The sequence below is a fragment of the Festucalex cinctus genome, chromosome 14 (genome assembly GCF_051991245.1).
Source record: "Festucalex cinctus isolate MCC-2025b chromosome 14, RoL_Fcin_1.0, whole genome shotgun sequence".
NCBI lineage: Eukaryota > Metazoa > Chordata > Actinopteri > Syngnathiformes > Syngnathidae > Festucalex > Festucalex cinctus.
In genome coordinates this window covers 5,944,962-5,972,254 of record NC_135424.1, presented here as the reverse complement: position 1 = coordinate 5,972,254, position 27,293 = coordinate 5,944,962, and the positions used below count along the sequence as shown (strand labels likewise).

The window sequence follows — 27,293 nt, the reverse complement described above, 5'->3', positions numbered from 1 at the left end:
ATCTACTCTTAACAATCAGTCTACTTGTTTAAGACTTCACATAACATTAGAATCTTTTTTTTTTTATTTAGGTGAGGGAACTTGTTTATATTTGTACTGATAAGTCAAACTTTGTGTGTGGTACTGCTGTTTTGGTTAGCAACAGAGATAAAGTGGGTTATACGGGCTGAAAAACAAGTCTATGACCTGAGATAACCTTTTACGACCTGCTTTTTAAGTTTCCTTTTGGGAAACATGAGGCCCATACTGACTCAAGTGGATAAATATGAACGATTCGACGTAATTAACTCATTAGCTCCCAAAAACGTGTAAATACGTCATATTTTAAATGTTTTGTGTCCCAAAGACATATTTATACGTTTTTTTTTTTTTTTTTTTTTTATGCCAGAGCATAGAGATGGCTTTGATGCAGTCTCTCTACTGCAGAAAATGGTTGAGTGGCAGCAGAGTATAAGAGATCAACCAGGCCATGTTAAAACAAGCTAATTTCCCCACAGTTCTAAGCAGAATTGTGAAAAAAGATGAGACTTAGCTATGTTCTATTGCTAATTGCTGCACATCGGAAACAGATAGGAATATACTTTTTTTTTCCCTGAATAAAGAAGAGACTCTAGTCTCTCTTTTGGTATGTTCCATATTTTTTATAGCAATAGAACATAATGTTTTGCGGGCCTTGAAAAATCAGTCAAAATCCAGGAAAACACTGAAGTGAAAATGGTTGGGAGTGAATGAGTTAAGATGGCCGGCCGATATTTGAGGAAATGAATTAGAGGACCAAGTGGTTGCATCTGAAGGTAAGGAAAGAAACTTTATTTAAAGTCGAACCCCTGCAGATATGATGACAGCATTGGAGATTTTTGCAACGGCTGAGCATTAAAAAGAAAATATAACAAAAATAATAATTATGGCAACCACCTTACTTGCAAAAGACATTTAAATATCCCGTTCCTTTTGTCCTCCGCCATCCTCAATTATACACAATTATAACTGGCATTCAAACAGACACAAACTGCATACTTGAATTTAAATATTTCATGAATAAATACTATAAACACGCACGTGGGTGCAGTTTGTTTGTGTGGTCATCTGCATGTGCCCGTATCAAGACAAGACGTTTTAGGCGCAGGATAAAATTTTGGAAAAAATGACAACAAACACTTTATGAGACAAACACAGACATCAATTAAAAAAAAAAAAAAAAAAAAAAAAAAAAAAAGACCCCTCAGCCCAGAATAAAAGTTTAAATATATTTCTAAAGTGCATCTGGCCACGACTTGCCCAATGGAAATCAATCAGCGTTTTTTTTTTTTTTTTAAATGTCTGAACATGCAGCAGATATTTTGCCAAAAAAAAAAAAAAAAACGCACGTGCACAGACTTCAATGATTCATTGAACAAATAAAAATAAAAGCAACACTTTCACATTGATCATCTGCTGTTTGTCCACAAGTTTTTCACAGGAGAGTTCACCTTGGCTGAGACCGGGACAAAAACAAACCAAAAAAAAAAAACCCAAAGCACACGTCGGTGAATAATATCCGTCCGTCTGTCCGTCCGTCCAGGCTGAACGCGTCCTCAGTGGTTTTCTCGAAGGCCCTTCTAGATCTTGGGCAGCTTGGGAGCGCTGACGAGCGGGTTGGCGTCCTGCAGGAAGCGCCTCCCCGTCCCCTTGTAGTCGTACGAGCAGTCGTGCGTCTCTGCATAGCGGTGAGCGGCGCAGAAGTTGCCGCCGCACCTGAGTGACCGATCAAAAAGCAGATATTCTCGTCACGTCTATAAATAACAGTGCTTTGTTTTTAGTGTGACATATTAATTAATATGTGTGGTGGAAGTCGTGACTGGGGATTGCCAACATTTTTCTGGAGGTTCGTATTTGTACTCAAGTATTCTTGTTTGTGTCGTATTCTGTACTAATTAAGTTGTTGCTGATGTCACTAATAGTTGCTTTTAGGATCTTTCCTTTCAGCTCCTCCTGTTGGTTCTGTCGGCTTACCGGTTACACATCTGTTACTTGGTACACAGGCGGGCTTTATTTCTCCCTTGGGACATTCCAATTTCTGCTTTCGGCTGCGGCTAATGTTTGCGCAACGGCGCCGATTGATCTTCCATCTTCTATTAAGCTTCACAATTTTGTTTGATGACTCACAGACAGCTCTGTGGTATTTCACGGTAACACTTCGAATAGACCCTTCTAGTGTGACGTCACGTTTAAGTGCGCCCCTTGTGGTGGAGGGCAGGGCGTCAATGCGAATGAATTAGAAAACAATCAGTGTGAGCTACATAATAGGTCAAACAGTTGATAATTCAGCTACCGATGCTATGGTGAACTTGCGCGCGGCCGACGGATGCTCTAATAACCCAAAAAACAAAGATGAGATCATTCTTTCGGTTGCCGACAGTGATTCTAAAGCAGACGGAAGACAGTGAGGAGTTAAAAGACGAGCACGGTGACTAGCGCGAAACTACGACGCAACTGATTTGCACCCACAAAAAGTACGAGGATATGCTCAGAATCATTTGATATCAGGTAGTTTGGGTCCTAACATTAACCTCTGATTGTAAATTGCAGGCAGACGTGATGAATGTGCCATATTATCTTTAGTGAAACAATCATTCACACTTTTTTTTTTTTTGCATAAGCATTCAAATAAATTTGAACAAAAAGTTAACGATGTAACAATATTATCACAACACTTTAAATCAGGCTTGATCTCTGCTGAGGAATGTGTTGTAAACGTGCGGTCTGTTTGTTAGCGGCTAACAAGCTAAGATAGCTTGAAGTCTTTGATATATAGCAAGACGAGTATATCCGGACACAAACCATTTATTGAATGACAATTTACACCATGAAAGTAGTGATTGATGTCCTGTTTCAACCAAAAACAACATACCTTAAGCTTCCACTTCCACTTTATCTACAAAAAAATGGAGTTGGTTGGAGGGCAGAGGCTCCAAACGGCTGGTTTCAATGAATCGCAGTAATGTCGTGTCCTACTCGGGACATTTTTTTTTTTTTTTGTGACACTTGACATATTTCCCACTTTTTAACGAAGACGCTCGCCGAAAACCAAGCTATCTACATTCATTCCTTAAGGGAGGCTTGCCCTCCAGGGGGCGGAGCGTGAGGCAAGCAGTGACGTCAGCTGGAAGGGTCTATTGTGAATGTAGTCTACAAAACGGAAGCCTTGAATAATGTTTTCTTACATGACAAAAAATGGCTGGTTTGAAACAAAAGGAGCCATCTTCTAAGATACGCGTCAGATTTCGACGCAAGTAGCTGACATTTTAACTCATTCACTGCCTTTGACAAGTATACTTGTCAATTGTATTTTTTAGAGCGGTGCTAAATGGGGGCGAATCTGAGCATGCTCCACTGTAAATATCAAACTTGGAAACAACTTTACTGATGCCCAACCACCGGTAGATGACATCATTGCCCCATTTTATAGGAAATAAACACAGTTTCAGAGTCCATGGGAGAAATGGCTGTATTTTGGCAAACCTACATTTTTCTGCTGTCAATTATAAAAGAACGGGACGGGACAAAAAGTAGGGAGTCTATTCTGTTATTTGGTAGATTCGGTTTATATATAATTATTGAATGGAATATCACGTGAGTATTGGAAATGTAAAAATTTTCTATAATGACTGGCAGTGAATGAGTTAATTTGAACGCATCTCTTCCTGCAAAAATAGAGGAATTGCACCTCATTGTTCAGCTATTTTCGGAGGGGAGTGTACCAACAAATTCCAGATGAGAATGACTCAACTGTATCAATGGCGTTAAACAGTTGAGTAAACAGTTAGCCTTGATAGCGAGACGAGCTTTCCCATTTTAGCGGTTGCTCGTGGTTGCATCAGATGCTTCGCTCAGCCTGAGTGAGCCGAAACAATCTTCTGCGTGGCCGCCACGGTCGTCTTCTCACAGAGGAGCCGAGATGGCCCGCGGGTCAAAGCGGTCTGACGAGTACAGCGGCGGCGGATTTGACTTCAAGTCTGGCGGCACTGCGCTCGCTCGTACCTGCATTCGTAGCTGGAGGCTAGGCCAGTCTTCTTGCCGCAAAGGAAGCAGTGCTTGGAACTCTTTTTCTTGGTGCCCGCGGGGGCCTTGACTGGAGGTAGGTGGTACGTGGGAGTTCCTTACAGAGGAGGAAAAAAACAATAAAGATAATTAAGTTGAACCACTTAACTTTAATGGCGAATGTTTCTGTCACACAAAAATAAATCAAAGCAACTACTTGTGTAACACTAGACTAAGTGCAGTTTCTGGAGAAATTGCGTGGGAATGCTGAAAGCTGAATGCTAATAGCCGAATGCTAAACTGTATGTTTATGAAGTAAATCGAAAGATAAATTATGCGAAAATGACAAAGTTTTAATTGAAGTTGAAAGATAAATGAATAAGAAGAAAAGTTGAACTGCAATCTGTCTAAGGTCGGATTTAATCATTTCAGAGAAATTATAATCCATTTCCTGAAACGATAGTCAGTTGTTATCAAACTATCGAATGTACTAAAATGTGGTCCAAGCGGGGTTTGAACCCAAGCTCTCCATGGGGGAAGAAATTGCTCTAAATGACTGCACTAACTTGCCTTGTTCAAATTTATGGCTAATTGAGTATTTATTTTTAAAATAGCCATCTGATGAAAGCCAACGTGCATTTAATCATTTCAGTGAAATTGTAATGCATTTCCTGGTATGATAGTAAGTTGGCATACAGTTATATCACAAAGTATAATTGCCATATTGCAATGCACAGTAGATGTGGGATTCGAACCCGGGACCTCCTGTTTAGTGGACCATGCACTTAACTAACTACGCCACTGAGCAGTGTCAGAGACCTGTTAATGATGATCCGTTTTATGTATTGAAGTGGGCGTGGAAAGTGGGACTTGGGAAAAAGTCCCATTGAAAATGAATGGGGGAAAGTTGATATTTAATGTTAAATTGTGCCAGTACTCTAAGTAATGTGGAATTAGATGACACATACCCCGGAAGGCGGGAATTTTTGAAGCAAGTTGAAATTTGAACGGTGTAAATCGGAAGTATTATGTGGGAGTTGTTTCTCGGCAAAGAAGCGAGGAGAATAAAAATCCGAATAACGTATGTTGGATGCTCTCAGCATTCCCACAATAAAATATTCTGTGTTGTGATTACAAGTGACAAGCAGATGGCAGCAAAGCAATCGGCAGCTAGCGCAACAAGCTAGCGCAACAAGCTAACAAGCTAGTGCAACAAGCTAGCGCAACAAGCTAACGTAGCAGTCCACGTCAAAAGATGAGAATGACGGCTAGCAAGTTGTTTTGATGGCTCCCCCATGATTATCAGGCAACACGCCTGTATCTGTACCAAAATGGCATTTCAGAGATATTTTGAGTGGAAATTATACAAGCTTGAAGGCGCCTGACCTTCAAGGTAAAGCTACGAGCAAACAAACAAAACAAGTGTTGCCATCTTCAAACGCATCCCGAAAGCAGAGGCGTACGATCAATAGTCCGGATTTCTACAGATTGCTTGTTTGCGCAGCGGCGTTTTATTTGTGTGACTCCTTACGGTTCTATTCAGTCTGTGAACCCAATCCTCCTGTCAAAATTGTTCCCCGAGAAAAGAATTGAGGATAATGAGCAGCTAGCTCACAGTAGGATGAGAAGACGGATAAAATGGTAATGGCTCCTAAGATGGGATTATTATTGCCGTTTGCGCACCTTGGTCTGCAACAAATCAGACATTTATTGGATCAGCGCGGTTGCGGCGTGACGCCGGCAGCAACAGACTGCACTTGTTTGACCGGCAGTGGGGACATCTTCAGTGAAATTGCTGACAATAAAGGAATGTCATACACTGCTGCGTATCTTCCACAAGTACAACTTGTCATCCTAGAGTAGTCCATGAAACAGACAGTAGTTTCCAATTCATAAAAGGGAAAATCATACACCGATTCTTTAAACACAAAAGGCTAAAGTTTCAAAAGGCATGTCCCTATTTTTATATTAAAAAAATATTTTGACTGTTTAAGTTAAGTAATATGTGATATTGAGGTAGTAATTTGGGGTTTCTATTAGATGGAACTCTAATCATCAAAATTATCACATTAAAAATTATTTTTTTTTTTTAAATCAGCATGTACGGAATCTGTCATATGAGGCATTTCAGAAAAATACAATCATTAAACAAACATAGTAAGAAAGAAAATAATGAGATGGTCCCTTTTCAGTCACATTTTGGGGGAAAAAAAAAGCCACTATTTCACAAATCCTAACAGGGTAATGTAAACCTTTAACCACCCGCTGCATGCAGATGTCGGTCCTCTTTTCAGCAATAATGATGAATACTTTTGACCTGAAGGCCTTTACACAAAAACAGCTCGTTTTTTGAGGACACTTTCTTAGAACCTTGTTTTTGTCTGCACAAGGAACAGATTAAATGTTTTGTGAATGTTCTCTCTCTCTCTCGCTCTCTTTTTTGTGTGTCCTCTTCAGCTACTTGGCCATACAAAATGGTAGATTTGTTTGCCTTTTTATGCTGAACATTTTTCCTGTACAAAGGGACTTTGAAAAATACTGGGGCGGGAGAGAGACAGAGAGAGAAGATTGACAGATAGAGACAGATACAGAGAATACATCGAAAATATAGATAATAATAACATTATTATTATTATTATTATTATTATTATTAATACATATTAAATTACATTTCTTTTTAATTATATTAAATATTAATTAAATAATACAGCAAAAACAAAATAAGGAGAAAAAAGCAGCACATATGTTTGCTGCAACAAAAGAGTCAAGTTCCTTTATGTAAAGGAACGGCGGCCACACCCTGCGAAGAAGGAATGCAACGTATAGAAAATATGGCAGACGGTGCTAACCGGTGTGTGGTGGGAGTGGCCGTGCATTGCCTAAAGACTTGTAGAGGAAAGTTAACGTATTTGCAAGTTCTGCGCCTTACTTACCAATTCTCCCAAATGGAGGCATGACTCCCCCGCCGGACACCAGACATTTGTTGGCCTGGGGAAACAAAAAGTCGAGTATTTAAGGGGGACTCAATTACACTGAAAATGATCCATTTTTGTTCTAATAACAGGAAATACTGTTTGTTTTTATTTTTTAACTACACATGAATATTAGTGAAATTAAAGCTCGAGACTACAACGCCCTGCCCCTAAAAAAAATTATATTGCATAAATTAAAAGTTAAAATTGTTAAATATTCCAAATCTCTTCATTTCAAATTCATCTTACTGGATGATGATTAAAAATAAATGGCTTATAAATTAGATGATGCATTGAAGACTGTGACTTCCATTACCAGCCTGGGCTAAAAATAGCTCCTCTTCGACACACAATGTTGGTCTCTCAGTCGCGAAGGATCACTTGTAGGGCTCTGCTTCATTTTGGTCGGTCAGTCATCTTAATTTATTGATTGATTAATTGTGTGTTGGTTTTTTTTGGTTAAAAAAAAAAATACATGGGAAAGGGACCATGGAAAAAAAAAACTAATCGCTTATCAAATAACAAAACAAAACATTTTCCAAAATCATTCAGTCCTACATGTACGTGAATGTTCCACTGCAAAGTGAAGTGACAAAACAAAGACAGACGGCCGTCTGCGCTCACCATGTGCGAGGAGGCTGCTGCTCGGTGTCGCGCGACGTCCTCCGGAGGGAGCCCCGGCAGTCTGGATCCCAGGATGCCCTGTCCTATGGGAGTAGCAGGGGGCAGGGGAAGGCCCAGGCTGCCTCTCCTCACGCCGCTTCCGTCCACGGGCCTCGCCGACAGGGACGCCAGGAGCGCCGCGTTGCTCAGGGAGCCCAGTTGCTCTCGACAGGCTTGGCTGGCCATCTTGGTGATGCCTCTGGCTTCCCTTTTGGAGAGAAGCTCGGGCCTCTTGCCGGGCGACTCCACCTTTACCCCCCGCAGGTGAGTCGCGTGACCGGACAACGGGAGAGGGGACAGGCTGCCCGGCTTCACCTGCGCTGCGGAATGCACTTGAAGGGGGAGGGGCGAGTCAAAAGGCTGGAAACGAGGTTTTGGGGAGGTGGAAGAGGGCGACGGCGACGGAGGGTTTAAATGGAAGGAAGTGCTAAGCTGCGTTACGTCCGCCCTGCCGGTCAGGGTGTCGCCGCCGCGCCCGAGTGCCCAAGCGCTGAGCGGGGAGGGGGGCAGCGGCAGTTGACGCGGCGCCCCGACGTCAAAGGCTCGACAAGCTTCCTCCGATTGAGGCGACAGATCCACACTCAGGGGGTCCGCCAGCTCGCCGAACGAGGCGGCGGTCTGCGGCGGCGCCACCAGCCCGCCGGCCTCGTCCAATAAACTCAGCCCGACCGCCTCGCCGACGGGCTTGAGCGGGTCGACCGCGGCTTCGTGCGAACTCCTGGTGCACAGTGGAGGGAGCTGGGGGTACACGCAGTCCCTCATCAGCCGGGTGCCGCCGATGTCCAAGCGGGAGACTTTGGGAGGGGGCCGAATCTTGGCGAAAGGCGGGCACGTCTCCCACGACTCCTCCTCCTGAAGCATGTAGCAAGACGGCGAGGGGAACGAGGGAGAGGGTCGTCTGGGGACGGGCAACTGGGAGGAAGCGGAAGCAGCGGCGGCGGGCGGAGGAGGCGCGTCCGGGAGTTCCTGGTCCGCTATGGGAGGTAGATGTCCACTGGACTGGCGAGACGGGTTCATCTGGGGGAGCGAACGCAAGAGGCGCTGATGGATTCGCGTGATGGAAGGCGTCGGGTGGCCGCCGCAGGGATGGAGACCGACGGGCGGGCGTTGTTTTGCCTTACTCGTCTTCTTCGGCTGCAGAACAAACACCAGAACAAACAAATGCTATTTATTGGTTTGGTCCGTAATATGACAGCAACATGGCAAACATGTTTTCTAAAGTAAAAGCAGATGTTTGCAAATAAGTCCACTTACATGGAGGACCACAAAAATCTGAATATTTACTGTTGAGAGTTTGACTGGCAATTTTATAAAATATTTGATTAATTTGATCTTTTGCACCACTAATTAGTACTGCAATGGTGTTTCTGCTTAAAGGGATACTTTACTTATTATCCATTTTTGGCAGTCAAACAATAATATTTTGTCTATAATTAATTTGATACTTTCATTATTTTTCACGTACATTTAGTACCTTTAAAAACAAATTTTGCAACTTGCTTTCGACTGAAAATGACATCACAAGGACTCATGTAACCAATCACAGGTCAGCTTGTGAATATCACATGACCAAACCTAGAAAACAGGTGAGCTGTGATTGGTTACCTGAGCCCTTGTGATGTCATTTTCAGTCGACTGCAAGTTGCAAAATGTGTTTTTAAAGGTACTAATTGTACGTGAAAAATAATGAAAGTATCAAATCAATTATCGACAAAATGTTAACTTTTTATTTCTATAATGGGCTAAATAAGTGAAGTATCTCTTTAAGAATTCTCCAATGTAAACAAAGCAGAATGTACTAAACTCCCCTGTAAAAGGTCAGCTTTACATATACCATGTCTGCACTGCGAGCGTAGTTCATTGGGTTAAGTTGTCAAACGCAACTTATGTCACTAGATGTTATTAACCAAGCATCAATTCTCAAACAAACTTCCGCCGTACCTTCTTGTTGATGTTCATGTCTTCCATCTTGGCTTTGAGCAGCTTCATTTTATTCATGGTGATGGAGTTTTCCAAACTCTGCGCAGCAGCAGAACGCTCGCTGACACCGCCCTCCTCAGTGCACATGTTGTACACTGAGCTGCCACTAAAAAAAGAAAAAAGAAAAAAAGGAGCACATGAGCACATATGTAAAATGGTCAAAAACGAGTTTCTGTTCCCATGTCGAAAATTTGTAAGGTGAATTTGCATGCAATTCTATCATTGGCATAACCTACGACATACAACATACTTCCTTGACACCAATTACTTGTGGCATTTAGACCTCAATCAACATTTCTGTCACAATATCGCAAATAGGTGAGTTTTTTTTTTCCCCCAACAGAAGAATTTGTGAATAGTGAAACACAAATTCACAGTATTTGAATGCAGACCTGAGTGATTCAGACAGAGGCGTGAGGGAACCGTCTCCTCTGTCCACCACCCGGAAGAAGTTGAGCTGATCGCCTTCGCGGTAGACCACAAACGTGACCTGCTTGTTGGCTGAACTCTTCTCCCAACCCTCCTCCTTTGTACCCTCCATCGAGTCCGCCAAATCTTTCACTGGATCTTCTATGGTTACTGAGAGACGAAGAGAAAAGTTTCAGGAGAGCCGCACTAGTTGGTACAATAAAATAAAATAAATAAAATAAGCTGTGTGCGGCTATTAAGTAGTCTTTTCCTTACCCCTTCTGGTGTTGATTGGACCTCCCCTCATAGCTAAGACCAGCTTCAAAGTACAGCCCTCTGCAATGCTGGGAAAAAAAAAAAAAAAAAAAAGCACACACGCTGACTGTTAATGCAACAGAAAGAAAATTCTAACAGAAGCCAAGGGGCAACTAAGGCCATGTTTGGGGGTAAAAATGCAGAAACAATCTGATTTCCAGATCAATTTGAATGTTGACTGAGGACATCAAGTGGAACATTTGTTATAGAACACATTACGCTTCATTTCCAAAAAGTACAAAGAGTGCGGCGCTGTAACGAGCCGCGTAACGAATTCAATGACAGCACATGACAACGAATCATTGTGGCTGCGGGGGAGACATGGAAAGTTAGTCATTCATTAAGCATGGTTGAATAACGGCTACAGTAGATTTGGTGTGAAGAAAATTTTGGTGGGGGGGCAGGCAGGTTACATTTACCCGTAATCGTGTAGACAATGTTCATCATCCAGTTCCACGTTGTTCCAGATGAGGTGTTGCTGGGTAACTGGGATTCCTTTACAGACACAAAGAGGCCATGAGAGAAATCAATACAGAGCTCCACAGCTTTACAAGCATCTATAGTTCAAGTCACTAAAATTGATTCATGACTGCCCCCTTTCGACAGATCAATGCTACTGCAAATGGGGACCTGATTCATCTACTGCCCAGTTGTACTTTTTTTTTTTTTTGCACTTTGTGTTTATAAATGGTTAGTTGAATAATGTGATAGTTTAAGATCACTGCCAAGCTATCCAAGATGGTAAAGTGCAATTCAGTAATACTGAACTGAAAAATATTGCAGAGATGGATATAACGTTTGAACAATATTGAGTTATTGTTATATTGTTAATATGAAACTATATTGTGACTGCACTACCGGTAACTTGTTTTGGGAGTGAACAAAGTTGTCAGAATGCCGGGTTGTATTCAATTACCGGTCATGAACAGACTGACTCATCTGTTTTGTTCAGATTCCCTTTAGCACAGCTCCATCTATTGCAGGGGTGGCAAACTGCGGTCCTCGAGGGCCGGAGTCCTGCAGGTTTTATAGATTTGCCTACTCGAAGTGCAGAGGATTCCAATTAACAGGCTCGTTATCAGGCTTCTGCAGCTGATGAGCTGATCATGAATCAGCTGTGTTGAAGAAGGGAAATATACAAAACCTGCAAGACTGCAGCCCTCGAGGACCGGATCTCGCCACCCCTGATCTATTGTACTCTTAATGCAACCGCAGCCACTGCAGTAGCTTCTACTCTATGCGCCTTATAATGCGGTGCGCCTTATATATGGAAGAAGTTTTGAAATGTCATTCATTGAAGGTGCGCCTTATAATGCGGTGCACCTTATAGTGCGGAAAATACGGTACTCAAAGTCTGATTTTATCTCAATTCCAAAGCGATGCCATGCCGCCTCTACAGTGATCAAGCTGCGAAGGAGTTAATATTTTCCTCGTTTTTAATAGTAGTCAATAGTCATACAATACGCCTGCTTTGCTGTGTGTTGTTTTCATTGTGCAGACTACTAAAACAAAACAGTGAATTTCCCTCGTGGTTGACTAAAGCATCTATTTCGAAATGCATTTTCCATTTAGAAAGAGTCTAGTGAAGGAAAAGGTGAGAATGACGGGCTGATCTCAAGAGATATCTTGGGAATGCAAATGAAGTGAGCGATTGGACTCTGTGACCTGGCACTTGAGCCAAGTCACCATTTGGGAGTGGGAGCGGTGTGCGCAGTCACAAAAACACTGGCTGACGTACCTCTTCGCATAAACACAGCACAGAGGTATTATTTATTTATTTTTTTTACAAGGTCAGAGTAACACTGACGCTCATAAACTGGAGCCTGTTGCGCTTTCAATTGCAGATGCATCATTAAGGACATTAAAATTGCTTTTTTTTTCTCCACATTTACTCGCGTACCTTCAAGCTTTTGGATCTTGGCCTTGACTGAGATGATGGCCTCGAAGGGCAACACGCGCAGCTCGAAACACGTCCCGGTCAGGGTCTCGATGTACAGCTCCATGGGATCGTACAGCGGAAGCTGGTGGTGAAAAGCTCCCACGCGGTCGTCGTTGAAGAAGGGAGGCTCCTTCCTGTCGGTCATCTCGGGCCGTCGGGTGGGGAGGGAGGAGGGGGGCTTTAGGAGGGTAGCCAAAGCGGAGGTGTGGCCCAAGCTGAGAGGGAGAGGGGCAGGTTGTGCTTCCTGGTCGGGGGACTGTCACTCATCATGTGGGATGGCCACAACTGTTAAGAAAGGGGGGGGCAAACAAAAACAGAGTTATAATATTATCAGATCTGCATGTTTCTTTATGTTTCTTTATATAGCGGCCAAGGGGATTTCAGGGTTTCCCCCAGTGCTTCATAGGCTTAACGGACAATCAAGTGCTCAAGTGTTTAATAATACCGTAGCTACAGTAACTTCTCTTTACACAAAAAAAGTTAATAACTATTATGTTTCTTAAAACACTCCCTATAAACTGTTAATGAAATATTTCTCCTGAGTTTGAGTTGCAATTCCACTTTCACCTCAAGGTACGTTTACATTACGGGTAACATTGACAGGATGGTGAAAGCGCTGCGGTGGAACTAAAAAAAAAAGAAGTGCATCTGAGTGCAAGTTCGGGTGTACAATGGCCTCATGAAAGATTCAGAGACACGTACAAGGATTTGGCCAGAAGTCAAAGATCAGATGTGCAGCAGGAGAGCCCTCTCAGTGGTGCCATTTGAACTCAGCCCGGCCTGCGATCGTCACAGTGATACACCCACGTCATGTGTTCTACATTTTGAATTCAGAGGAAGAGTGAAATGTATACAGCTTTTCCCCCAAAACACTGGTGCTAACTTTTAATTGGCGATGGTCATGGGGCAGTCATTTAATACTTGTTGCCTTGAGACACAAGTTACATTTGTTCCGTGACCATTATACTAGTAAACATACAGTGGTGCCTCGAGATACAATTGAAACTGCTTCCAAATGTTTCTTTAAGCAAAAAAAAGAAAGAAAAAGAAATCAAGTTGTTTGGCTTATTTTTACTTTGACTTGCTAAAAACATAACGTTGTTCGGTGTCAGAGAACTAAATTCAAATCACTTTCGAATCGGTACCAATTTAGCAGATATGGTAGTTAACAATTCTTTAAAAAAAATGTAAAAAAAATACTTAAAAAAACAGGTCTTCAAACATTTTTTGCCACTTTGCCGGATTTTATTTTACTGTTACAAAAAAAAAGTGTATTTAGATCAAATACATAATTATGCTAATTATGACTGCTAGCTTAATGCTAACATAATCAACTTCAATGCAAAGTAAAGCTTTATCCAATTATTCAATGGAATCATTGATACAATTGAGTAAAATCGATAGCTGCAGTCATAGCTAGCTTTCTTTTTGCAATAGGGCAATATTTTCTAATTGGAAAAAAAAAATATTGCCACTTTTTTGTGGTGCTGGAACGGATTAACAGCATATTAATTCATTTGGGTCTAAGATACCCGTGCATTTAGTCATAGATGGTCATGGAATTAATTAAACTTGCGTGTCAAGGCACCACTTTATTTTTTTATGTATTTTTGGTTGATGGTTGAGAAAATTAGGATAACCTCAGCATGATGCAATACAATTTAAAACCCACATTGCTTCTGAACAGTTGCTTACAACAGCAACCTCAATGGTGTTGGCCTGTGAATGAACACACAAAGCTGCACATGCCATTACCTTTGTGTCATCGTCATCCTTGTTTGGGGGTGGGTGGACAGGTGTACCTAATGTTGTGGCCACCGGTGCACAATAGCCGATTACAAGAGCTTACTTAAAAAGGCAATACAGTACTGCACACAATGGGAAATTATGGGATGTCTTGCTTTCTATGTGGGATGCTCGGTCATCAATTAGGCCTTCGCCAGGATGTAGATGCCCATTGCCTTCGAGTGAGGCGCTTACAAGCTACACTGACACAAAAGGCAGCAAAAGTCAAACATTGCGTTAACACAGCGACGAGATGGGTTAATAAAGGCAACCGTGTTTAATGGCAAGCAAGCGTTTATACGCCGTTCCAGTGGCTTCTTTTGACAGAACGGTCACGTACGCGGTATTTAAACATTTTAGGAGGGAGGTGAAGCTTACCGTGAATAACAAGGCGGCGAGCTGCCCTTCTAGCTGACGCTGCTACCCTGATCCGACGTTGCCATGTTAGCCAACAACTCAAACAATGGCTACCGCTCCGAGCTAGTTAGCCGGCGAGCTAGGCTACACCCGTGGGCTCCGTCCTCGCTCCCCGTGCGCCGGTGTCGTCGTCGTGGGCGGCGTTACGTTCGCGAAAACAGAGCATTACATCACGTTCAACGCCACAAACGGAACGAACCCGGGTCGCGTCTGCGCTAGGTCGCCGTGGTCGCGACGCCGTCGTACCTGTCTGTCACTGACACCGGGGGAGGGCGAGACGGCACCTCCGTGGCGGAGTTTGATTGACACCAGGCATAACCAGTTGCTGTCTTGAATGTTGGTTATTAGGAGAAAAAAGGCGGGTTGCAGGTTTGATTGACACATAGTGTAGCCAATGAGGTATAGGGGTGGGCCTTGTTGATTGACACCAGAATGCAACAAACCGTTGCTTATTGATTTGATATTTTATGTGCCCGAAAAAAATGATAAAATCATAATTTAATGCATGGTTGAACATAAATCACTATTTTGAAAATATTTAGTAATGTACTTTTATTTTCAAAATAACCATAAGTTATTGCGCTTATTGCTGAGCAGAAAATACCCCCTTCCCAAAAATAACCACACAAATTTTAGATAGTATAAAATATGTTTCATTTTAGTTCAGAAAAAAATGACATTTCTTTTTTCACCACAGCAAAAGTTAATAAATGGATGACTTTCTTTGTCTTGATAAAAAACATAGCCAAAAAGCTTAAGACAATGGAGTAGGGGAAAAAACCCCAAACTGATTTGACAAAAACATGACATGGCACCTATAGACAGGCAATCTCAACATGGCATTGCCAAAAAACAATCTACTGTTAATTCCTCCAGGCGCTGAGGCTAAGCACAACAGTATGCTCATAAAGTGCTATCATGTATCGTTATTAACAGTACTAAATGTTGCAGAAGAAGAATGCAATGCGACAAACGGATGAATTTGGGAATGTTCCATTAATAAAGACATCATAACGACATGAATATGAATAAATACTTCCAACAGTGTGCCCGATCTCTTCCAAGTTCAGCAATCAAAAAAACTACTAAGGAGTTCATCCACAACTGGACAAATATGCTTCAATTGCTCCCGAGAGCATTAAGTGGATCGTCAAATATGTTAGTCGAGTCCACTGTTGTGCTGGTCTCCTGGGAGGGAGGTGGAGTCTTTGCTTTCGGCATCACCTTTGCAGTCGTCTTCACTGTGCTTGGTGCGAAAATGTCGTCTTAAAGAGAGCAAAGGATTGATTAAAAAAAAAAAAAAAAAAAACCATTAAGAAACATGGTATTTCCTCTTGCAGAAGTAAACAAATACTGGATATCTCCCTGTGATTTGCTTACCCATGTCGTCGTCAAAGATAGACCTGCTGGCTGCCATGGCCTTGGTCTTCGGTTTTGGTGTGAATGAGTCTGTCAGGTCGGCAAAGATGTCGATGTTGTCGTCAAACAAACTGACATCGATGGGCTTGTCCTTGTCGCTTGCTTTAGGCAAGACGGCAATGTCATCCTGTGAAGACACATGGTTGTTCATTTGCTATAAAAGAAAAAAGAAATTTAAGTAAAAAAAGCATTGTCGACTCGTTACACTGATTCAAATTCCTCCCGTGCCGTCGTCAAGTCAATCGCGTCATTTATTCATAACTCCCGCGAATCCGCGCCAACCATAAATGCTGGGAAAAAATTCCAGGACATTCTATGAGGCCCACGTCACCCTCTCGTGCATATTCTGATGCATTTAAATGGGCTAAGAGGCCAAGATTTGGTCAAAACAAAACGACATATCCGCTCCCCAGACCTTAAAGAGAGAGGCGCGGTCACACACTGCCAGCCTTTACGGGTTAAATGAGAAACTTTGTCCAGAGCTGTAGACAGGTAGTGTAATTTGAAGAAATGAAGTCACCTCAAAAATATCCTGTTTCGGAAAACTGTTGCTGCTCTTGACATCTCTGCTACTCGTGGACGCGGCCGTCGAGACGCTCTTCGCTCCAAAGATGTCGTCGTCGTCGTCATTATCTTGTAAAAACGTAGCCGCCTTGTTCGTCTTTGCCGCTGACTTTGGTTTCACTGTTTGGAAAAGGTCGTCGCTGTTGTCGTCGAAAATGGACGGGAGGTTGCTTACGTCTTTCTTCGGTACCGACAAAGCCTGACGTTCGGCCCTCTTCTTGATGGGGGGTTTGGGGGCAAGGGTGGTCGTGACAGAGGTGAAAAGGCTGTCGGACGCAAAAATGTCATCCTCCTCGAACGGAAGCGGCAGCTTGCCTTGGTTGCTGTCCTTCGTGAAGTCTTTCTTCTTGGCGTGGTTGAAAACAGGCGGCGTCGGCACAGAAGGCTTGACGGAGATTTGAGCCGGTGGAGGGTGCAAAGGTGGAGGCAAGGATGTAATTGGAGTGGAGTTGTGCGGGGCAATAGTCTGGCTCGACTGGTCTGGCGGGGGCAAGATGGGTGGAGGTGAGTCGGGGGAGTCTACAGAGGGAATCCCAGCTGGAACGTCGTCCTCCACTGATCTTTGAGACGCTTGCCTCGCCGCTCTGGACTGTGGTCTTCGATGGATGGAACCTTTGACACGATTCTGCGCAAAAAGACCGACAGCCAACGTACACAATGATATATTAGATGAGGCAGGAAGGCGCACTTCTTACATTGGAAAAATCTCAATTGCTGGCTAACAGCGCCCCACCTTGTTTGCGTTCTGTAAAGTGGTAACCTGAAGCGGAGTGTCAAAGCTGATTCCCGGCTCGCTGTCTATCCGGGCTCCGATTGGCGTCGTGGCGGGACTGGGGCTCATGCTGGAGCTGGAGACTCCAGAAGAGGAACTGGGATCCAGACTAGGGAGCACATTTACGGCCCCCGGCATGCTGGGGGCCGAGCCAGGAAGCAACACAGCGGGGTTGATCTTCAGACTCACCTATTATATTAAAAAACAAAAAACAAAAAAAACAAACATGCAAATATATTAATGTAACAGACTACATTTGAAATGTGTGCAAGCATTGCAAGAGGAAGAAATGAAAGGCTGGATTTGCAGTGAACTCATGGGGATAAGGACCAAGTAATTGACATCCATTAAATACGTAAAACAATTGACGATGGTGGCCATTAGAGTAACATGTAGATTACCCCGGATATGCGGTTCAAAAGATGAATGAATTTGATTTGGGCAGGTTGAGCTGCATTGCAAATCCAGCCTACCAAGAGAAACAAAGCAAGCGATGTATAAGAGTCTGACATCTCTCCAGAGTCAAAAGAGAAAATGATTGATAGTGTAGTCATTTAGGCAACAGACAGAATGTGCAAAAACGAAATGGCGAAAGAAGGAATCAGGGAAGTATTCAAAGAATGAAATGCGAGAAATGTCTAACACAAAAAAAATATTACTTGAAGTTTGCCAATCCTTGTTGACGGTTCTTTTGGTTCTACGGGACTTCCTGCAGGTTTCTGTGTAGTTTGATTATAGTTAATTTATAACATAACCAAAGAAACTAATATAAGACAAAAGACAGTAGTTTATCAACTCCTGGAAAAATTGTCTCACTCAGAGGACTTACCTGAATATCTGAAACAGTTTCTGGCTTGACTAGCGGCACCTTGTTATTAGACGTGTTGGGTTTCTCTGCTACTTTCTGAGGAAGAAAAGTCACCCCGCAAAAAACAAAAAAAAAACAAATGTGAGCCTGACTTCAATTATATGCTCTTAATTCAATCAAATTGCATAATACTCAAATCAGTACCGGCGGCAAAGATTGTGGCTTGCTGGAGCCAAACAGGTCATCTTCCTCGTCTTCTGAGAACAGACTTGGCTTTGCCGGCTTCGCCAAGCTGAGTTTGGAGCTCTACAAATGAAAGACGGTTGGCTTATTTTACGACACACCGCAACATCCATGTGGACGTGCAGTCACATATACTACCAGGACACTTCATTAGGAATACATGCACAATCCAAAAACTGAGCATCCTCATAATGTTCACGCAGCTCTCGTATTGGATCTCATTGTACAGTGAAGGTGTACCTAATGAAATGGCCAACTGTGTGTATAACGAGCGGAGAGGACAACAGATAAAAAAAATAAAAAAATAAAAAATACTGACTGCGGTCTTCTCCGAGACGGCAAAGATGTCGACGTCTGGATCGTTGTCCTTCTGCTGGGTGGGACTAAACAACAATTCCTCATTTAGGAACACGCCGGTGCTCTTTGCTTGTGGTCGCTTTTCTAGAGGCTGGAGGAAAAACAAAAAAATATATACTAGAGAGTTAAATGGCCTCATGTTCATAATGTGAACAATAATTTCTGTGAAGTCCGCTACGTACTGTTCCTGTTTTTTTCCAGTGGATGGTCAAAAAAAAAAAAAAAAAAAAGCGTTTGCCTCATCTTTATCAGTAACAAATTAGGCTACTGTCAATTAGACAGCCGAAATAAAGCAGACAAACCTTTGCAGTGCTTCTGGTTGCAGGTTTACTCGGCGTGAAAATGTTATCGTGCTCATCCTCCTCCTCTTCGTCATCATCAAACAGACTGAGAGTCTTCTTTTTGACTTTCTCTTGCGTCTTAACATTCGGTGGCGGGCCTTTGCAGTCGCCGTCGTCTTCATCCACCATGACCTTCGCCTGCTTTTTGGCCAGAACGTCGATGCCCCCAAACAGGCTGACGGCTCCGACGGGCTTCTTCTTACTTTCAGCGCTCTCCGATGACAACGGAAGAGCCTCTGGGGGTTTCACAATCGGTTTCTGCGGCACTGACGGTTTCTGCGGCACTGACGGTTTCTCATTCACTCCTTTCTTAGCATCTGCAGAACCTGCTGATTTTTCTAACAGGACGTCGGGCTGAGAATCAACAAGAATATTAATCAGCATAGTTGACGAAATAGAGAATGTTGTGTAATAGTTTTTTTCTTAAAAAACAAATTTCAGCGAATTTGTTTTCCTCATTGTACTCACTATAGCTGCTGCGTTTGTGCTGTCATCCATTTTGCTCCCAAATAAAGATCCTGTATCTTCATCATGCTCATCCTCAAACAAAAGACAAACTCTCTGGGGTATCTTCTGACTGTGTCAAGAGAGATATAAACACAAGATGGCAATCATTATTGAGTAGCAATGATTTATGAGTACGAGTTAAAGCAGGGGTGACTAAAGGATGGCCCGCAGGCTCTGCTCTTTAATCTGGTACACTATGCATTTACATTATTGAGAATCTTGTATTTGTAAATTGTCACAAAAGGCTGAAGACCAACAATCACTAATGCTTGTCGCTCCTTCATCTTTATTCTCCTAATATTTGAACCTCTTACATTAAAAAAAAAAAAGTAGCTAACCTATCGTAGTTGTTTATCCACTGATGTGACAGGTCTAGGGTCAAAATAATTTTTAACTACCTGGATTCTTTTGCTGGAGCAAACAGATCATCTTCATCTTCGTCGAAGAGGCTGCCTTTCTGCGACGTCATAACACTGGGGAGGCCGGAGGGGGCGCTGGCGCTTGGTTTTATTCCTCCCGTCTTGTCCTCCTGCTTAGCAGTGCTCGGTTTGGGGCTTATCCACTGGTCCTGACACATTGTTAATAAAGTTAGTGAATCACATGGGAGGACTGAAGAGAGACTTCTCCCACATACCTCGTCGTCACTGAAGCGGGAGCTGGCGGTAGCTTTACTGGGTTGTGGCGTGAAGGTTTTATCTGGGTTCGCTTTTGGCTTCGACTTTGAGGCAGATGCAAAGAGATCCTACAGGGATTTTTACAAATCTAATTTTTGGAGTAATTTTGAAGCTATGGCCACTACTTATGGAAATTCAATACTGTACATCTGATTAGGGCAAGAATATAAAAAGCTGTACTGTGTACCTCTTCTTCATCTTCATCGAATAAGGACACATGAGGCTTGTTGATTTTGCTCTGACTCATCGTGTGGGGATGAGACTGACTCCTGGGGATCGTTGGCAATGTCTAAGACGGGAAAAAACAAACAAAATAAATACCATAGATGCAAAAATCTGAGAAAATGCTAACTTGTGACGCTTACTTGCACATCATCATCCAAGAAGAGACTACTTGTAGGGGCTTTTGGTGTCTGAGTGACGGCTGCTGCAGCATCTTGAGCCGGCCCGTTCTAAGGACGCAGATGAGAGAGAGTCAACATCGTTATAACAACTATTGGAGCCTTGAACAAAATTCTGGTAAATATAAACTTGAACTGAGAAACTGAGACAAACCTTGTCCGATTTCTCAGGCTCGTCGCTGGGGGAGGAAGGCAGACGTTTCTTGAGGCCTTCAGAGAGTAAGGTTTTTGTGCCAGGACCAAACATGGAGATGGCACCTGCGGGCATCTAAACAATTCAAGTTAAGTCGTTAGAAAGCCAAATAATGTCAATATAAAGTTACTGATCTCTTATATCCCCTGCGATTGGCTGGCAAACCCGCCTACTGCCCAAAGCTGGCTGGGATAGGCTCCAGCAACCCTTGTGAGGAATAAGCGGCTAAGAAAATGGATGGATGGATGCTCTCTTACAACTGTTGTTTTCATTATTATTATTTTTGTTGTTTTTAGTTTGTCTCTCTGTGGGGACACATGTAAGGTTATTTTTTTATGCAAGGAAAAGTTTTGCGCTGAAATCCTCTTTAAAGATGTAAACATTTAAAAATATGTCAAGAACAAGTGGCAACTTAATGCCGACGTTTACCTTCTTCTCTGGTTGTATAACCGGCTCTTCCACCTTTTTGTTCTGAGCGGCCTTCTCACTAAATATGTCCCCGTCCTCGTCGTCTTCGTCGAAAAGGTCAACGGCCTTTTTGGATTTGGATTTTACTTCTACAGCTGAAAAATAACAATAAAAAATACATCGCATACAAAGTGACGAGTGGAACTCAAAGTAATCATTAAAAGTGAACACACTTACCAGGAGAGGATTTTTTCATGCTTTTACCACTGAAGAAGCTATCATCATCATCCTCCTCTTCATCAAACAGCCCCCCAGTGACGGGGGCCGGTTTAGGGGTGAGGTGGGCCTTCCTGGTTGGAGCTCCATTCTCTCTGCTCGCCGTTAAGTCACCCTCTGGCCTGAAGAGGTTGTTGTCTGTTTTAAAAGAAACCGAAATGTGTTTGTTTGAGAGCTTTACCACATGAAAGGGATATACAGTACGGTACTATGCTAGCAGGCAGCGATTACCTGGAAATATCGAAACGGCACCAGGTGGAATTTTCTTCGCAACTTTGCCAGGCTCTTTCGGAAGGAAAGAAAAAAACGGCCATATTAAAGCTATAAATATATCTACATATATTGAACAAACAAGGAAATTAAAAAATATTTAGCATCGTACAAATGAGGCTGTCATAAAGAGACCTAGACATGTAGGATCATTTAAGGCTTCTCAGAGCACACAAATATGTAGAGCATAATGATCAACAACTAAAAATAATTGTTGTGGTCAGGAAGGCAAGTAGTGGTAACTATAATTTTAAAATTTAAATTAGGGTTATAACAGGTCAAAATTTGATTTGTATTTTTGATTTCTGAACCATATAGTTCACAAATAACTCAACATAACGTATTATTTTTTGAAATAATTTAAAATACTATATTTATTTATAATATTATATTTACAATACATATCATTTATTCATTTAATAAACACATTTTCAGAGTAAAATATGAATGTAAAATGAATTTCCATCTGTCAACCAGGTAGCTAAAATTGGCAAATTATGCTAACCTAAATAAACTTGGTACCGTAGGTCAGCAAATTCAAGGTTATTAGTCGTATTAGCCATGTTTTCTTCTCTTCTCAAGATTGTTGAACTCGCATTAGCAACAGTTTTGCTCATTCCGGTCAGATGATCGTCACCGGATAACAGTCACATGACAATATATTTCTGAGTAAATACAGTATTTACTTTACCTGCAGTTTTAGTGTTTGTTTTGATGCTTTCGTTTGGTGACTTTTCCTCTTTGGACGCAGGAGGCTTTGGTGCATCAGAGAACAGATCACCCTGCGCGGAATCCCGTAAAAAAAAAAAAAAAGCACAAATTTGGATGCTGTCGCGTAATCTTGACAGAAATGGAAAACCTTGATATACATTACTTCATCGTCATCATCGAAGAGGCCTTTCCCTCCACTGAAGAGACCACTTTTTCCTCCAAATGGCGAAAATTCATCATCGTCATCTTCATCGTCGTTATAGTCCATTTTCGGAGGTTTGAACATGTCATCGCTGTCGTCGTCAGCCGCTGTATGATTGAAGAGCAACTTGAGCAACATGATGGATTTAGATTTGAAAAAAAAAATGATGATACACACACACACACACACACACGACAATGGCGATGAATGAAAAGCCTGTCCGTACCATTTGAGTTTATAGGCTTTGCTTCTTTCTTGCTTTTATTTTTCTTCCTTGAAGACAACGCTTTAAAAATTCGGTTTGATGAGAAGAAAACATCGATGAGCGTGCGGGTGAAGCATGAATGCCTCATGGCCAAATTAAGATGGTTATACATGTGAGGGAGGCAAAGGAAAACAAACAGTCGCGACTTACAGGCTCGATCTCCCGTTGGTTTGCTAACCAGTTCGCCTTTGATCCTGGCGGCCAGCTCATCGGCAAAGGTCGACGGGCCTGCGCTCTGAATGCCACGTGAGAAACAGACCACACATATAGGATGTTACATTTCAGTCTTATGCATTGACAAGCTATTTTGTTAAATGAATACCTCATTTAAAACTGAACACTGCAGTTTTTTGTGTACCTAATGTTGTGAATCGATATACCGTACATGAGGGTGTAACAGGCATACCTTTGTATCCTCCTCCTCCTCCTTGTCCGACTCTCCAAAGATGTCAGACTCATCTTCATCGTCTTCATAACTTGCCATGGATGTCTTCTGTAAAAGTATTTTAAGTTTGAAAAGAAAACAAGTATATATAGTAACAATATTGAGCTGTCAGGTTATTGCACCTTCTTGATACCATGGTGAAGGTCCTCCTCCTCCTGCATAAAGTCCTCATATGAATTCTGTATAACACAGCATTTTTTATTTAAAACAACTAAAATATCGATCATAATATGAAAGAAACGGCGCAGGCCGAGCTCTCACATCTGCATCTTTGCCGTCTTCGCTGTCGATCATGCTGTCTCTCTCGCTGTCCACTGAGAGTTCTGTGCCGATAAACCGTAGACAGACATGAACAATGGAAGATCTCGTAGGAATGCGCATCAGCCTAAAATACTAAAGTAATCCCACTCATATTCACAGCTCACTAAACACAAATTGATCGATTTGTGGATGGAAAACACAGTTTAGGATCTTCATTTAGACAAAAGTAGTGCTTTGCCTCATCTTGGCATCAAAGAACTTTGTTGAAGTAAGTTGAGGAGTTTCATTTGGCCAAATGTAGTGCTTTGCCACCAACTCGTGGCACTCTTGTGTCAAGAAACTTTGTTGAAGTGAGTTGAGGAGTTTCATTTAGATAAAAGTAGTGATCTACAATCTTGTGCGGGGGCGTCAATTGTATATTTTCGCAATTGTGGCAGTGCTCGGTTACAATCAAGAGAGGGGATTACGTCATATAAATATAATATATAATGCATCACCATCGCTTGAGAGGTCGCCAAGGCCGACGTCGTCATTTTCCATGAAGGCCTGGGAGCCAATCAGAAGAGGAAGAGGTCTGTCCACGTAAAGGTCCTTCAGAAACAAAAAAATAATAATAACGAACATTGTTTTTATGCATCATCAACTGTACATTTATTGATAACATTACCTTCGGCTCCAGGATTGCCTCCAATCTGTCATTGGCCTCTTCGTCCTCGGAGTCTGAATTTCCGGCTTTGATGTCCAAGTGTTCGAAAGCGGACTCCAGAACCTTCAAGCCGTAATTCACTGCTTCCTGCATCTTGGGGATCAACTCGGCTTCTTTTTGCTCGCGAGTTTTCTGTTGGAAAACGGACACCAACACAGAGAGCAATATTAAAAACAGTGCAAGTGAAGCCACAGATTTTTTAATCCATGTAAACACGTTAAACATTCAAAATCATTTTCAACCCCCATACCTGATCAGCCTGCTTCTCCACAGCATCAGTCTTGGGCGCGGGCTCCTCAACCTCTTCATCGTACACTCTCTGCAACAGGAAACACAAGGTTGGCGCAACACGTCTGCATTAACGCCGAGCGAAGACTACAAAGCAGAAGTTTAGACTTTACATTCTCGATAAACTGCGTATTGGAGAGCATGAGGAAGTCGTTGAAGACTGAGTGCAGGCTGCTATCTGTGGCCTTGGTGTCTCGGATCAAGCTGTCCAGCTGATTTTCAATCTCGTGCGTCTTGGACAACATTCTCTGAGAGAAGTCTTGAAGGAACAATAAGAGCTGGAAGGCGGGGAGGAGTTCGGTCAACATTCAGTACAGCTGATTTTCAGCGAGCATTTTTTTTTTTTACCCCAGAGTCAGCTGCAAGTGACCAATTGGCGCTACTCTGCCGCATCTCCTCGAGGGTCCATGGTCTCTCCCAAACTTGAGCATCTGTAGCGACGTGCTCACTTCCATCCGGGCCGCTCGATGTCTCATCTGGCAACCCGTTCATCTGCAGATACAAATATGGATGTCGGTCATGAAAGTATTTTACTCTTCATCACTTTAGATTAAACAATAATAGTGACCTACAGTTGACTTAGTAATTCCTTTTCCTGTCTGGTGGCGGTAGGATTTTCAAAATTCCAGGGGTTTGAGAACACGATTGTAAGCGGTCATCATACACAGGAGTATTAGGATCACACTGGGGGCGGGGGAAAGAAAAAACAATCCCTATGAGATTATAGTCGTTATCTCCCAAGAAAAAAAGTTATACATTTTTAAGATACAAATTTTAATTAAAATACTTTTTTTCTGTAACACATAACAATAATAATCTGATAAAATTACTAAATTAAACTTTTAAACAATTAAACAATTTTTGACCTTGAAAATATATATATTTTTTCTTCTTGCAAAATTATGACTGATCTAGAAAATACACAACTTTCTCAAAAATAAATGACTTGGTAAGATTACAACTTTAAACTTGAATCTGTTAGTCCATTTTTAACTTAACTTAAAACTTTAATAATAAAAAATATAGACCTTTTCCATAAAATTCCAGCTATTTTTAGTTTTTCACAAAAATATAATTATTTATTCATATTTTATGTATTCTATACAAAAATATATTTTCTCATGATTGTACGATTTTAATCTAAACAAAATACAATTTTACATTTTAGACTGGGTGGATACATAAATTAAAATAATAATAATAAAAATAATTACTTGAATCTCGTAGTATTTGTTTTCATATAGGGCAATGCCTCAAATTTGCTGCTGAAGATTCGAAGTAGAACCAGCCTGGAACTGTTGCCCTGCGGTCAAAGGTTTAAAAACGCCTCCCTGCTAAACAAACCGAACTCTTGGCAGAAATTAAATCATTCGAGCGACTTAAATACGACACAGCTTGAGTCGCTAAAAAACAAATGTCAACGATAGCTTTATTATTGATGTCACTTGTAGCTATTCGACTGCTTTAAGTCACCCAAATGGACGTTAAACGACGACAAATGTGCGACGAGTTGCATTTAAAAGCAACCAAATTACAAACAAGGATTGTTACCATCTGCTACTTTGAAAACAAAAAGTTGAAATGTTTGAACTGGCAGGGGAGTTGAGGGGGTGTTTAGTTAGCAAGTAGCTCAACTTAGCTAGCCAACGTAGACGTTAGAGCTCTTTAAACACAGACGCGTTAAATACATTTTCCCTTGAAACGGAAAACGTGCCTACCTTGAACACGTCCCCCCCACGAAGAACCGCTTGGGAATGCGACGAGTAAGGACGCCGAACAAAATCGATTATGCTAAATTTGGCCTTTCCCTCATTGGTCTTCTGACAGGTCAGCCATGTTCTGTCTGCAGACAGTCACCTGACTGCGGTCGCTAGGCAACCGCGAGTAAGTGGGACGGAGTGGAACAAACCAAATCTTTGCAGCAATGTTTTGCGTTTTTATGAATCGCCCACTCGTTAGTTAAGACTGTCAAGATTAATAAGAGTAATTAACAGCCAACAATACGCATGCGCTTTAGGATTTAGTTCATGTTGTTGTCAAACTCACTTTCTTTTTTTTTTCTTTTTTTTTTTACCCCATCTCCTTTTATCAAAGGGCGCTCTGTTTTGCCGGCGCCATCGATAGTGCGCATGCGCATTTGCTCGTGACAGAAATAACCCATAAAAATAAATTAGAATAATTATGCAAATATGTTTTAGTTTGCGGTCTTAGGGCTCATTTTACTTCGGGGCATAAATTATACCGTCAGATAATCTTATAAATGTATTGCAACCCCAGTGAGTACAAGGGGATGTAGCTCAGTGGTAGAGCGCATGCTTTGCATGTATGAGGCCCCGGGTTCGATCCCCGGCATCTCCACGGTATTTTTTTTTTTTTTTTGGACAAAAGATTCTCAAAAAAATCCTCTCACTAAAAATGTGTCTCATTTTCAACAAGAATGAGTTGTTAAATCAGCCGGACTTTTATTTTCTTTCCTTGAACTTGGAACACTTTTCGCAGGATTGTACTGCGTCAGGCTTGACTTGAAAGTCAATGAGCCTTTTTGTCAACAGTTTATTTATGGTGTTTACTGTTTTGGTATGTCTGGTTTTTATTCCATGTTTGTATGTATGATGATGATGATTGATGGTTGTTTTTATTTATATAGCACGTTTCATACACAAGGCTCGATGCGCTTGAGCAT

The 27,293-nt window shown here is 42.0% G+C and overlaps 2 protein-coding genes and 1 non-coding gene across 10 annotated transcripts; 1 reads left to right on the top strand and 2 right to left on the bottom strand.

Moving 5' to 3' along the window:
• Positions 1–1,372: 1,372 nt before the first annotated feature.
• zfand4 (zinc finger, AN1-type domain 4) lies at positions 1,373–14,840 on the bottom strand. 4 transcript variants are annotated; one of them, XM_077495733.1, is made up of 10 exons: positions 14,746–14,840; positions 12,259–12,582; positions 10,778–10,853; positions 10,320–10,387; positions 10,028–10,214; positions 9,597–9,741; positions 7,617–8,789; positions 6,954–7,008; positions 4,021–4,138; positions 1,373–1,734 (listed from the first exon to the last, which is right to left on the bottom strand). In XM_077495733.1, exons 2-10 carry the CDS (start codon positions 12,440–12,442, stop codon positions 1,599–1,601), a joined length of 2,142 nt encoding a protein of 713 aa, XP_077351859.1. In that variant the 5' UTR covers positions 12,443–12,582; positions 14,746–14,840; the 3' UTR covers positions 1,373–1,598. The 4 variants fall into 4 exon arrangements, with proteins under 4 accessions (XP_077351859.1, XP_077351858.1, XP_077351860.1 ...); XM_077495732.1 differs by having other exon boundaries at positions 14,461–14,801; XM_077495734.1 differs by having other exon boundaries at positions 14,699–14,792.
• Positions 14,841–15,129: 289 nt separating this feature from the next.
• On the bottom strand, positions 15,130–26,499 carry washc2c (WASH complex subunit 2C). Of its 5 annotated transcripts, XM_077494877.1 has the most exons (33): positions 26,329–26,496; positions 25,825–25,941; positions 25,183–25,294; positions 24,959–25,102; positions 24,724–24,888; positions 24,573–24,641; positions 24,284–24,454; positions 24,114–24,207; positions 23,617–23,678; positions 23,478–23,534; positions 23,317–23,403; positions 23,061–23,145; positions 22,872–22,931; positions 22,607–22,752; positions 22,424–22,514; positions 21,694–21,747; positions 21,424–21,600; positions 21,208–21,341; positions 20,740–20,853; positions 20,550–20,636; positions 20,372–20,473; positions 20,145–20,252; positions 19,909–20,078; positions 19,472–19,580; positions 18,965–19,357; positions 18,625–18,753; positions 18,267–18,368; positions 18,084–18,158; positions 17,914–17,973; positions 17,216–17,443; positions 16,439–17,107; positions 15,880–16,045; positions 15,130–15,764 (listed from the first exon to the last, which is right to left on the bottom strand). In XM_077494877.1, exons 4-33 carry the CDS (start codon positions 25,100–25,102, stop codon positions 15,619–15,621), a joined length of 4,254 nt encoding a protein of 1,417 aa, XP_077351003.1. In that variant the 5' UTR covers positions 25,183–25,294; positions 25,825–25,941; positions 26,329–26,496; the 3' UTR covers positions 15,130–15,618. The 5 variants fall into 5 exon arrangements, with proteins under 5 accessions (XP_077351003.1, XP_077351001.1, XP_077351006.1 ...); XM_077494875.1 differs by lacking the exon at positions 25,825–25,941 and having other exon boundaries at positions 26,329–26,497; XM_077494880.1 differs by lacking the exons at positions 17,914–17,973; positions 25,825–25,941 and having other exon boundaries at positions 26,329–26,499.
• A 397-nt stretch (positions 26,500–26,896) lies between these two features.
• On the top strand, positions 26,897–26,968 carry trnaa-ugc (transfer RNA alanine (anticodon UGC)). Its single transcript has one exon. It is a non-coding gene; the product is annotated as a tRNA-Ala (tRNA).
• The last annotated feature ends 325 nt before the right edge of the window (positions 26,969–27,293 follow it).